This window comes from Lutra lutra, chromosome 6, assembly GCF_902655055.1.
Source record: "Lutra lutra chromosome 6, mLutLut1.2, whole genome shotgun sequence".
In the NCBI taxonomy this organism is placed as follows: domain Eukaryota; kingdom Metazoa; phylum Chordata; class Mammalia; order Carnivora; family Mustelidae; genus Lutra; species Lutra lutra.
The window spans coordinates 38297105-38309776 of record NC_062283.1 but is presented as its reverse complement, the minus strand read 5'-3'; the positions used below and the strand labels follow the sequence as shown (position 1 = coordinate 38309776).

At 35.3% G+C, this 12672-nt stretch overlaps 1 protein-coding gene across 22 annotated transcripts in view; it reads left to right on the top strand.

Moving 5' to 3' along the window:
- The window catches only part of RIMS1 (regulating synaptic membrane exocytosis 1), a 507054-nt gene that overhangs the window by 202383 nt on the left and 291999 nt on the right, over positions 1 to 12672 (top strand). For all 22 annotated transcript variants that reach the window (XM_047733117.1, XM_047733121.1, XM_047733118.1 and 19 more), the window contains 2 exons: positions 9731 to 9944; positions 12416 to 12427. In XM_047733117.1, coding sequence (XP_047589073.1) covers positions 9731 to 9944; positions 12416 to 12427 — 226 coding nt within the window. The remainder of the gene's footprint in view (positions 1 to 9730; positions 9945 to 12415; positions 12428 to 12672) is intronic.

Sequence of the window (12672 nt, the reverse complement as noted above, 5' to 3'; positions counted from 1 at the left end):
GCTTTCAGAACACTGTTGGGTGCTGATTGGATGAACTACATCTTTAACAGCGCTAAATGGAAGACCAGAAAAAGAAAAGAAAACTATCTGACAAAACCTTTGATGTATAATTTTTCTAAAAGGGCACATGGAATGAGGGTTGTCTGCAAAAGAAAAGAAATTCCAACACCTTATAAATTTCTTTTTTGTTCTTTTCTAATAAGTTACACCCCCCTCTGACTTAACCACTTTTATTTAGCACATTAGATATTTTTTTAAAAAAATAGTTTAAATAACTATTTAAGAACTGTGTGAAAATTAAAATCTTTAGTGCCATCTGCTGGACATTTGTAATAAGTAAAAAGTATACTCCTGTTAAACTATAGACTAAAAATGATTTTAGACACAAATGGAAAAATACTTTTTTCAAGTGCAGTAATTTAAAAAATTATGCAGGAATATCTGAGGTAAATTTCTGAATTACCAAAATGTTTAGGAAATATTTGGTATTATATATAAATATAACTTTTCTTATATATAATATATATTATTACAACCTTTTTTTATAGCAAACATTTTTTATAGACCTTATTTTTAGAACAATTTTAGGTTCACAGCAGAATTAAGAGGAAGATTTCCTCTTAATTACAGAGATTTCCTGTATACCTGCTGCCCCCACACATGCACAGTCTCTCCCATTATCAAAATTCCCCACCAGCAGGGCACATTTGCTACAATTGATGAACCTACATTAACACATCATTATCACCCAAAGTCCATAGTTTACATTAAGGTTCATTCTTGGTGTTGCACATTCCATGGGTTTGGACAAAGGTATAATGGCATGTATCCACCCTTGTAATATCATACGTAGTAGTTTCACTGCCTTTAAAAATCTTCTGTGCCTCATTCATTTATTTATCCCTCCCTCACCCTAACTCCTATTATGAGCATTTAAAAACCCTACAAATACTAATATGTACATATCTGTGATTCATAATATTGTAAGTTTTTTTAAATGGTGGACATCAAATTACATGACAATATTTTAAAAATTTCCAGAATATTTTTGTGTAGATTGTCCCCCAAATTTTAACATGTATGAGTAAAATTTATGTCATGAAGATTAAATTTATCAAGTATGATGAAAGATATATGAAAAAAATGCCTTCATTTTCAAATTTAACCTTAATGTAGGGATCTCTCCTGTACTATAGTCCCGAGATAATCTACACCAGAATCACCTGGGTTGACCTTTAAAAAGCCAGGGTCCTGGGACGCCTGGGTGGCTCAGTTGGTTAAGCAGCTGCCTTCGGCTCAGGTCATGATCCCAGCGTCCTGGGATCGAGTCCCACATCGGGCTCCTTGCTTGGCAGCGAGCCTGCTTCTCCCTCTGCCTCTGCCTGCCACTCTGTCTGCCTGTGCTCACTCTCGCTTCTCTATGACAAATAAATAAATAAAATCTTTAAAAAAAAAAAAAAAAAAGCCAGGGTCCTGAAATTTATCTGGTATCTACTAAATCAGAAGCCCTGTAGATTAGAACACATTTTAAGAAAGAATACATTTTAACAAAGCCTCTTAGATAATTTTGATGCAGTTTAAGAACACCAAGGAAACATCTTTCACAAATGAACTTGTCATTCATTTAGCCATATATGAGTGAGTATTCTGAAAATTGGAAAGTGTAGTGGAAACTTGAAAATAGAGGGCCTAATTATCACAAACCAGTTTACAACCTTATGTAAGTAACTTAAAGCAATGGGTCTAAGTTTTCTCACTTATAAGATGAGAATATTGTGCAGAATGATTTTCAAAGTCCCTCCTCCTCTCTTATTTTCCCAAATATTTCCATTTAAAATTGGGTTTTGGAATCTTTCATTTATCTTTTCTCATTCTGAGAATGGAGTTTGAATGATTCCAAAGTTATGAACCCCAAGTCCTAGCAAAGAAGCAGGGCCTTTGGTTTCAAGTTTGTACAACTTGATTTCTTAAATTTTAGGTATGATTTACAAGGGTGGAAGGAGGAAACAAAAGTGAAATTCTAGGGGCGCCTGGGTGGCTCGGTGGGTTAAAGCCTCTGCCTTCGGCTCAGGTCATGATCCCAGGGTCCTGGGATCGAGTCCCACATCGGGCTCTCTGCTCAACAGGGAGCCTGCTTCCTCCTCTCTCTCTCTCTCTGCCTGCCTCTCTGCCTACTTGGGATCTCTTTCTGTCAAATAAATGAATAAAAATCTTAAAAAAAAAAAAAAAAAGGGAAATTCCAAAGGAAGCTAGCATGGTTATATGGAGAAACAGCATGTTATATTCCTACAAATTGGTGTTAAGTGAAAAATTAGCTTAAGTAAATTAAGATTAACAAATTATTGGTAAATTAAAGTTTTATAATACTTGGTAAGGCTTCAAGTTGCATTAGGAAGCTCAAGGCTGAAAGGAAAACACTACTGTAAAAGTGATTTCACCTGTATTACACAAATTTGCAGTTACAATCAGTTCCTTTTGAAGAATATTTTATGTATATGTCAAACACCTGTAAACAACTTATATTTAAAATAAGATGGGGGGCTGGCCGGGTGATGGACACGGGGGAGGGTATGTGCTATGGTGAGTGTGTGAATTGTGTAAGACTGATGAATCACAGACCTGTACCCCTGAAACAAATAGTACATTATATGTTAATTTTTAAAAAATGAGTATATGTGGGTGGCTACATACACTGGGTGGTTCAGTGGGTTAAGGGTCTGCCTTCAGCTCAGGTCATGATCCCAAGGTCCTGGGATCAAACCCTGTGTTGGGCTCTCTGCTCAGTGGGGAGCCTGCTTCTCCCTCTCCCTCTGCTCCTACCCTTCTCCCCAACCACTTGTGTGCTCATTCTCGATCTCTCTCTAAACTAAATAATTAAATAAACTCTTTTAAAAAATAAAATAAGGATATATGTGTAATATAATCTGAAAAAACACAAAAATACATTAACACATTTTAACCAAGACTGATTGTTCCTCTAAGCAACAAAAAACTATTTAGTTAATAATAGCAAATCATAAACCTTCATTAATTTTGTACACAGGGCCTAGAAGTTTAACTTTTGTTAAAACAAATCAAGTTGTATGTTTACAGTCAAATCACATTAGGCTTTGAAAAGAAAAATATCAGTCTCTAATGTGTTTATATGATCCCCATGTACAAAAGACAAAGACCATTTTCTGGCATTTATCAAAAAGCCTTGAATAGAGTAATAAAAAAAAGTAAAATTCAGTATCCTCTTACGTTGTTGTTTGTTGTTTTCTTTGTATCCCTAGAGACGCAGGCAGTGGGAGCTCAGTAAATGTTTGTCAAGTTGATGTTTGTAAGCCTACCAGGTCCTGTGTTTGATACAATGGTAGGTGTACAATCTATGAGAAGTGCTTGTGAGAGATGCTTTTAGATAAGTAAGTGGTAACAAAGGGAAAATGACTCCAGGATGAGGAATTGGACTATATCTTACAGATGCTATTTTAACAATGGATTGACATAATCCATTCCCTTTGTTAGGAAGATCATTCAGACCATATGAAAGGTGAACTAGAGGGAGGAAACCCACCAGCCAGATCCTAGTTTAAAAAGTTGACAAAATAATCCAAGTGAAGAATAATTAGAGTCTTCACCACAGATGATGATTTGTGCTCTGCATCTGATCCCTACAAAAAGAATTTTTGGTTTGTTTTTTTTGTATATGTGCCTTGTATGTGAGTCTGAGTTTTACCTTGATTTGCTGTTGCAATAGACTGGACGGCTACATATATATGTAACTTTCTTAAGGGACTGCGTTTATCAAAAGAAATGTCTTAGTGGAGGCAAAATGCTTCCCATAGTGTTCACTAAGTATGTGTTCAGTATATGGAGAAAGAGAGAGAACAAGAGAAAATATCATAAGAAATTCTCGACTCAGGTATTGCTCACTTCCAGCTCAGAGGAAGGAATTAAGAAATTTGATATGAATCAGAGGATTATAGCTGAACAACATCTGTCCCAGAGTTCTCCTAGGGAGTTTATGGAGAAGTTGGAAATCTCAAAACTAAATTCAGATTCTCTTGCACCTAGAATTCCCGATGTGGTTGAGGTTCTACCAGTCAGATGCACTTGTGTGAGACAGGTTGAAGCTGAGCTGAATGGAGGGCTGGGCCAAGCGCAGCATGTGGGGCAACCAAAATGCTGGTCTCTCCGGCAGGCTCAGAGTGACTGTGGTGGTAGTTTCCAGATCAGAATGCATCAGCTGATGTGGTGGGATTCTAACACCAACAATTTGGGCAATGGCTTTCTGATCCTGCGACTTGCTGAATGAGGACCTTTGAGCAGCTGGTTTATGCTTTTGTTTAGGGATCCTTCTTGGAGACCAGGGTAAGAACCCACTTCTATCCCCTTCTAGCTGTCTTGTAGCACCAAATTCCATAACTTCATCTTTTTGCCTAAAAGACTATGATGTCATTTCCAACTCAACTCTAATACAAGGGACTATTATTTCCAAGCATCATTACAAAAAGTTAGTCACCACTGGAATGCAGTGGGATTTTACTGCCCTTCTGTTAAAGAGGAGAATCAGAAAGACAGTTTCATTAAGAAGGGGACAACTGTGTTTTGGGGCCAAGAAACCACTTTTTAACTTCACATATGTCTTCACAGTCACTTATGTGTGATTTTTGGCTATCATTCATTAGAACATATAAATTGGGTGTTTATTTGCTGATATGCAAAGACACTAAAAGATCATTATTTTAAGCTTACATTTTTGAGAAGTTTGAAAGCATTCACAGTTGTGTTATTATCTTAACGTGCTTTACTATTTCTTTGCTTTAGTAGTTCTACTAATATCAACATTCACCGTACTTTTAGTATTGAGGAAATAGTCCAAGTTGTAAATCATCTAGGTAAATGTTTTTGACTAGCTACTCCAAAAAAAGTCTTTCTGATTATTTTACCCGGAACTATTACTCTCTATGGAACAATTTAGTTCCATTCCTTGTCACTTGGTATATGTTGCCATAAACTATTAGTTTATGTTTACCTATAAGTTACTTCCTGAGTAGACTGTACCTGCCTTGGAATAAAGAACTGTGCTTTAGAGTTGAAGATAGTGTGAATTTTTTCAATGGAGTGTGAAGTCAAAATCTTTTAAAGCAAGCCTCCAGCCTATTGGCTAACAAAATGTTTAATTTCATTCATTGTCAGGTCTTTCTCCTGGACACCCCCAGAGCTATTGGAGACTCAGACAATCTAAGCTTCTCAGAAACTCTCCTGGCTTTAATCTCCATGTCACTAACTTCCTGGGGCCTTTATTGTGTTCTGTTTTATGTGTCCTGTGCCAAGTTTGGGAAGGAACACATAGGCCATTCTTACCGATTTTCAGTACCCATGCCTTCTCACTACTGTACGCACATCCCAAAGCAGTTCTCCATTTTAGAGTGCCATGCGCAAACTATCCTCGTCTCTGCCCTCCCTTCATCTTAGGGGAAGCCCTTACCTTCCTTCCTTCCTGCCAAGTAGGCTCTTGAAGTCTCAAAGCACTAGCTCCTAACCCCTCTTACTCTAGGCAAATCTAGCAAGACGGTAAAATGATCACTAATGGTAGAACTCAGAGAAATCTTTGTCATCAGCACAGTACTTCATTTATTTCTCTTTTGTGTTTTTCCTTCCTCCATCCCCAAAGTGGTCAGAAGCTAGAAGACAATTCCACCTTTCTTCCTGGTTATTCTTTTCAAAGTCTAGTAATAGCTAGTCTTAATAGCCTAGACTTTAAAAGGTCTAGACTTTGACCATTCTGGGAATGGAGGAAGGAAAAACACAAAAGAGAAATAAATGAAGTACTGGGCCAATGACAAAGATTTCTCTGTGTTCTACCATTACTGGTCATTTTAGCATCTTGCTGTGTGCCTTATTTATAGTAAGTAATCAACAAATACTTATTAGTAGGTAAGAATGTCATTAGTGATTTTCTGTTTAAATTATTTTGCATGTATAGAATGATGTTTTTAGATATTTAGAGAATAATATTTAGATTTTTAAGTATTCATCTTTATTTCCTTCAAATATGTGCCATTAATTACCCAAACAACCTGTTTACAACTGCAATCTTGGTATTTCTTGAGTGCACAGATGTTAAAATAATGCAATGATTATTACACAGTGAAACAGAGGGGGGAAAAAATCACATCCTGGGAGAAAATCAAGGTTTCTGTATTGGTGCTTTTTTTAATAGTATTTTACATATTTTTTAACACTCCATTTTCTATCTAGGTAATTTAAACCTGAGATTTGTGATCATATATATTATCAACCTTACTAATCAATAAGAATATAGTGTTAATTCTAAAATTAAAATATACAACTAAATTTCACAAAAAAGATTTTACATTTGCAGCCTTGCATTTACTGACATTTACTGGCATTTATAATACTGTACAATAAAATATGTATTTCCATTTATTATTTATAATAGGACACTGTCACATATTTGACATGGTTTAAAGCATTAAAACATCAGGTACAAAAAATAAATATGCTGTTTATGGTTTCACTACCAATATCCTGATTCCAAAAGCAAAATTTATTATAAGGACAACATCTTGACAGAGTGAGATATCAGAGCAATGTAAGGGGAATACAAATTGAAAAAAGGGCATTAAGGTTGATTTTTTTTTAAAGATTTTATTTATTTATTTGACAGACAGAAATCACAAGTAGGCAGAGAGGCAGGCAGAGAGAGAGAGGGAGAAGCAGACTTCCCGCTGAGCAGAGAGCCCGACGCGGGGCTCGATCCCAGTACCCTAGGATCATGACCTGAGGCGAAGGCAGAGGCTTTAACCCACTGAGCCACCCAGGCGCCCCTAAGGTTGATTTTTAAGAGACAGTTCAGTAGAGCACTGCAGAAGGCTACAGAGTAAGTAGATTTTGAAGAAGTGAGAGTAATAAATGCTGTACCTTCCTCCTTCCCTCCCTTCTTCCCTCCCTTCATTCCATCCTTTTTTCCTTTTATAGTGTCTGCTGATAAAAAGGAACACAGTAGGAAATAAGTTAGAGAGGTTGACAGGGACTTTGGTTGGACTTTCTCTTTCAGGGAAGAACAAGGGAGTTCCACCAGTAAGGAGAGGAAGAAGCCTACGAAGAAAGAGAGTTGAAGATGTAAGAGAGTTCTGGGCTGAGAAACAGCGTGATTTTCCCTCCCAATTCTCCCCCTGTGGCCATGTCCAAACCAGTAATATAAACATGGACTGTTGCCAAAACCAGGAAGGAATTTTTAAATATACATGAGAGGAGGATACAAATGTGTAGAGGCCACTAAAGGGTAGCTTCCAGGAGGATGTGAGTCCCGGTAGAGTTTGGAGTGATGCTTGTGTGAATGACCTCACCAGCTGTAGGGCGAAGCACTAATCACAAGAAAGAAGTCATGTTCGGAAGTACTAATAGTATATGGTTAAATATACTCTGAGTGACCAAATAAAATGCTATGAGATTGTGGCAGAGTAAGTTTTCTTCTCAATGGTCAGGGTCCTGCACGTATGTATTGTATAAAAGGCCCCTTTTGATCGGGGCCTATAGGATGAACAAAAGTCTTTTATGTTTGAATTTTTAAAGAACAATGAATTTTCAAACAATCATACCTCATTATAAAGCATATACTAAATCAGATATCAACTGGTCCAAGGGCCCAATCTGGTACTTTCTGTTTTGGTGATAAAGTTTTATTGGAACTTCGCCACACTTAATATGCTTATTATTTACATATTGTCTATGCTACTTTCATGATACCGTGGCATTAAGTAGTTGCAAAAGAGACTATATGGCCCGCAAAGTCTAACACATTTACAGTCTGGCCTTTTACTGGAAAGTTTGCCAACACCCATACTAAATCACATGCTGTATTACAAAGTGAGTTTATAGGGAAACTTTTCTCTTAGCCTAACTCTCTCATTTATATTTACTTAAATAAATTTGATTTGCTGGTTCTCACAATAAATATTTACTCATGCACTCCCTCTCTGTTTACAGTTTGTATCTGTTTCTTTGATTAGAGATATTTCCTTGCTCCCACTCCTTAGTAATTATTTTCTTTAATAGAAGCCTTAAGATTTCCAATGCTATTTTGTAAGGTTGCTTTTGAAATAATAGATATCCACAGCTATTTTCTACCAATTTGAGCCTAGATTGATGGTACTTAGAGCATAAAAAATCTAATGTACCAAATAACCTCACTCTTTAAGTCAATCAGGTGTTCTTGCATTCATTAAATAAAGTATCACTATTTCTTTCTATGAACTGAAATTAGTTAGCCTTTAAATTGGGAAGGGCTTCAGATTCTAAACTACTTCATTTCCTAGTGCAAGTATGTTTATTTTAATTATGGGAATTAAATAGGAGAAATGTCAGTTGGCAAAGCAGGAAAGGGATTTCAGCATTTTTAAAGTAATCATTGAAATTCTGCTCAGGAGCTGTTGACGTTAAAAGAAAAATATAATGAAATCCCAGTACTTCAAACACTAGAGTCCTAACACCTAACTTACTTGATTCTGTTTCTAGGGAATACCAGGTCCCACAGTTACCTCAGGTATAGAGAATCAAGCTAACTGCCTGCATTAACAGTAGCATGTGTGTGTCCTCTGGGTCCTAGGGAACAGTCACAGTCACACTCGCTCAGGTACACAGATGATTTCCCAGGAGTCTCTTCTTTGTTGTAATGGCCAATGGCTGTTGGCTAGTCCTGGGACAACTCTCTCAGTTCTCATGTATGAAACTAAGGCATCCTTTCACTGGGGATTCACTGGATGTCACAATGTTCTGTACAGAACAGCAAACAGTTTCTATTTGTATCAATTTAAGATTGAGGGATTTGGGCTGATGGGGAGGGGAGGAGACTTGAATCCTATTAAATGTGATCATTCTTATGGGAAATGGTTTGCCTCAACAAACTTTGTTGCACTCATTAAATAAAGACTGATAACTACTTTCATACATATAACCCGAGAGAGATCAAGCAAATTTGGGGTATGTAAAATCTGAATATTTTGCAAGGTGTGGTTTAGAACTTTTCATGTGATGTGGAAAGATTAGTGAGCTCAATTATAATATAAGGTAACATTTTATATACTGTATGAAATCAGACACTTGATATTGAATATATAAATAGTCTCCAAGAATAGAAGTAAAGGAAGATATTTTATGGAAGACAGATTACATAGCATTGTAGTTTAAAACAGTATTTTTCCAAGTATACATCATGTTCAAATAGTGTGCCTTAAAATCAAGTTACTGTGACAAACTTTTTTTAATTGTAATCAGTATTAAACTTAAAATAGAATGAAAGAAAATATACCAGAGTACATCATCTATAATTAGGCTAAGTATTTTATATAACTTTTGCTTCAGTTGTATTCTACATGAGTGTAATTGTAAAGCGTTGAGTTCCACAGTCCAAATACTTTGAAAGCTGCTTGTCTAAAAGAAGGAGAGTCGTGGAGTAGATACATGAATCCCACTGTTGGGACCAGATAGGGATTATATACAGTCTATTTATATGTGGTTCATTGCTAGTAAGCAAAATTGGGACTAATGGAATACACGCAAATACATTTTTTACCATTGGAAGTAAGAGTAGTGGAAAAAATTGCTTTGTGTGTTTTGATTTCGTTTAAACAGCTGCACTGCTATTCTGTTAGGAAGAATTGTTTTTGTTTTTTGTCTCCTGTCATTTACTTAGTTTGCTACCATTTTCTCTTTTGCCCAGGAGATTGCATCAACAATTTGAAAGCTATAAAGAGCAAGTGAGAAAAATAGGGGAAGAAGCACGGCGTTACCAGGGAGAGCACAAAGACGATGCTCCGACTTGCGGAATCTGTCATAAAACCAAGTTTGCCGATGGGTGTGGCCATCTCTGCTCCTATTGCCGCACCAAGTTCTGCGCCCGCTGTGGAGGCCGTGTGTCACTGCGATCCAACAACGTGAGTGTTCCCTGAGTGTGCGAGGCCCTCTGAATGCGGGTAAACAGCAGTGCCCCCTCCCGTCCCCCAAGCAGAAAACACACAGAAAGTAGCCCTGGGCATAAATATACGGATTAAGGTATCCTTTTCCCATTTTCTGTGTCTTTCATAAAGTTGGTAGTAGTGGAGTAGTGATGAAAATAATTCATAAAAAGATACCTTTCAGATGTATCTTAATAAACGATTCCCATTAAAACCTTTTTTAATACGATAAAATGATTATCTATGGCAGTAAATTTATTTTCTGAAGAATGTGGTGAGTGTAGATATAGTATCATGAATTACAAAACTCTTGCAAGTTGTTATGGCCGTTCTTCTCATAAAAAGGGAAGAAAACCTTTCAGTTTCCACATCATTTGTTTCAGATTGAATGAAGGTAAAATGTAAGGTAAACTATGTGGCATTACATCTAACCCAAGATAAGATATGTAAAGCCATGATTAGTTCCTAGAGAGTAATTTCCTATTGTTGTCATGGTAAAGTAATGTAGCACTAAGTTTCTCTAATGGAAATTATTTGGATACTTAAAGAATATGTCAAGATACACTTTTTTAAATTGGGCTGATTTTTGCACTTATTTTCTTCTCTATGAGATGTAGTCTCACTATGCAATTACCTTGTTTGGCTTAAATAAGAGCTGGTCTTGTGTAATGCAGAGCTTTAAATATATACAATTTTTGAGGCATTCAGATGCTCATTTAAAAGGCTAAATATGATTATTTATGAAGTACCAGAAAAATTCTAATAGTTTAGAATACATTTTAATGTACTTCATTATATTCCTTATCTTAGTATGATAGAATTATTTATGGGTATGTCTGGGTGAGTTTTCTTTGATATAGGTCTGCAGAGTAATACAAAACAGTTAAAATTATCATAAACCTAAAGAATTCCCAGTGTTTCTCTAAATAATTTCCTATATTATTTAATCATGTATGCAATTTAACATAGTACAAAGTTATATTTAAAAATAACACAGAAGGTTTAAGTGCTCCTGATATTTTCCTAATTGAGAATATCACAGTTAAAATCAAAATCAATCTCCCTGTTAACACTGTATTCATTGGTCGTGTATTTGAATTGCAAGTAGGGTTTTCTAAAAACCTCTTCCAGTGGAATTAAGATATTCAGTAAAATAGATATATCTTCTATTTTAAGGTGAGCCCACTATTATCTTTGTGACCTTGGAAGATAATTAACTTCTCTGAACAGCAGCTTCTTTATCTATGAAACTGGATTGTAATAATTGTTGTCATGTTTATTATGATAATTAAAATCTAGGTCTTTGTGTCATATATTTAATTTTTCTTTAGGTGCCATTTTGTTGATGACCAAATAAGTTTTCCTCTTTTCCTGCTAAAAGTTCTTTAATAAATTATCGTATGTGATGTTAAAGCCTTTTTAAAACAACCTGGGGTTAAAAGAGCATCTGGCACATAAAAAGGTGCACAAGACCTATTTGTTAGTTTTCTCTTCTTTGCTGCTCTCAAATGCACTATTTTGAAATGAATGAGACCTGGGAATGATAGTCAAAATATTTAACATACCATTTGGTGTAGGGGTACTGTCCAAGAAATGCTGACTCAGCACTTCTCTTGAATGCTTTTAACTTCCCCTTATATGACTACAGTAAGCCAGTGACAATGCAGTTAACTATTGGTATATTAAAATTACTTGGGTGAAACTCATATTTAAAGAAAATTGAACTAAGAGGTACCTCTGCTTTGGAGTAGTCTCCCAAGCCTAATGTGCCTTCAAGATTTAAGAAACCCATCCAATTTGGAAAAAATGTTCAGAACAACAAAATAAAAGAAAGCACTGCTTTAATATTAGGCATAAGTCAAAAATATTGTATGAATAGATTGTATTGGTTTTTCCTATAATATTGGAAATGTTAAAATGTATCTTACAAATAAATACTGCTTGTGGAATAATTTCTGGCTCTAACAGTTAACATCTTTTTCTCTCATTTTTATTTCTTACAGATATTTCCCATTCTTAGATTTTCCAAATTATAACTATAAATATTTTAACAGTAATTTGAGAAAATTATTCACATAATTTTATGCATTTTAATAAAATGTCTTTTCAGTAATAGGAAGACTAAATATAACAGTGAATTAGGATTTCTTTCTGAATAATGTTTTAAATATAGATGCAATAATCCAAGTTCTAAAAATTTTGGAAATTATAGTGCCCAATTTTTGTTTCTGCTCTAGCAGGATCTGTATATGTGCATTTTCAATGAAAGCTTGAACAATGAGCATTTTGGGGAAAGGTAAACATTTACTTTTTAAAATACCTGTGTTTTAACACTTTAAAATAATATATGATCTTTTTCTTAAAATCTGTTTACTAATATATGCCTTATTTTTGTTTTTCTCTTTTCTTTTTCCCCTTTTTCCTCTGCTTCCTTGGATGCTTTCCCAAAGGAGGACAAAGTGGTTAGAATCCATGCTTTCTTTTCTATCATTTGTTATTATAATATTGTAAACTTTATTAAGTGAATGTTTCACCTAGTCTTGTTAGTCACTATAATTTCACAAAGAAATTATATTCTAGGAAAAAGTCATTCCTAGTTCTCATGGAAAAAAAATAAATAAAATTAACATCTAGGAGCATTGCAGAGTTTTATATTAATAGGTAAATCTGGGTAGTTTGAGTTCATGGGAACAGTGATATTTTAATA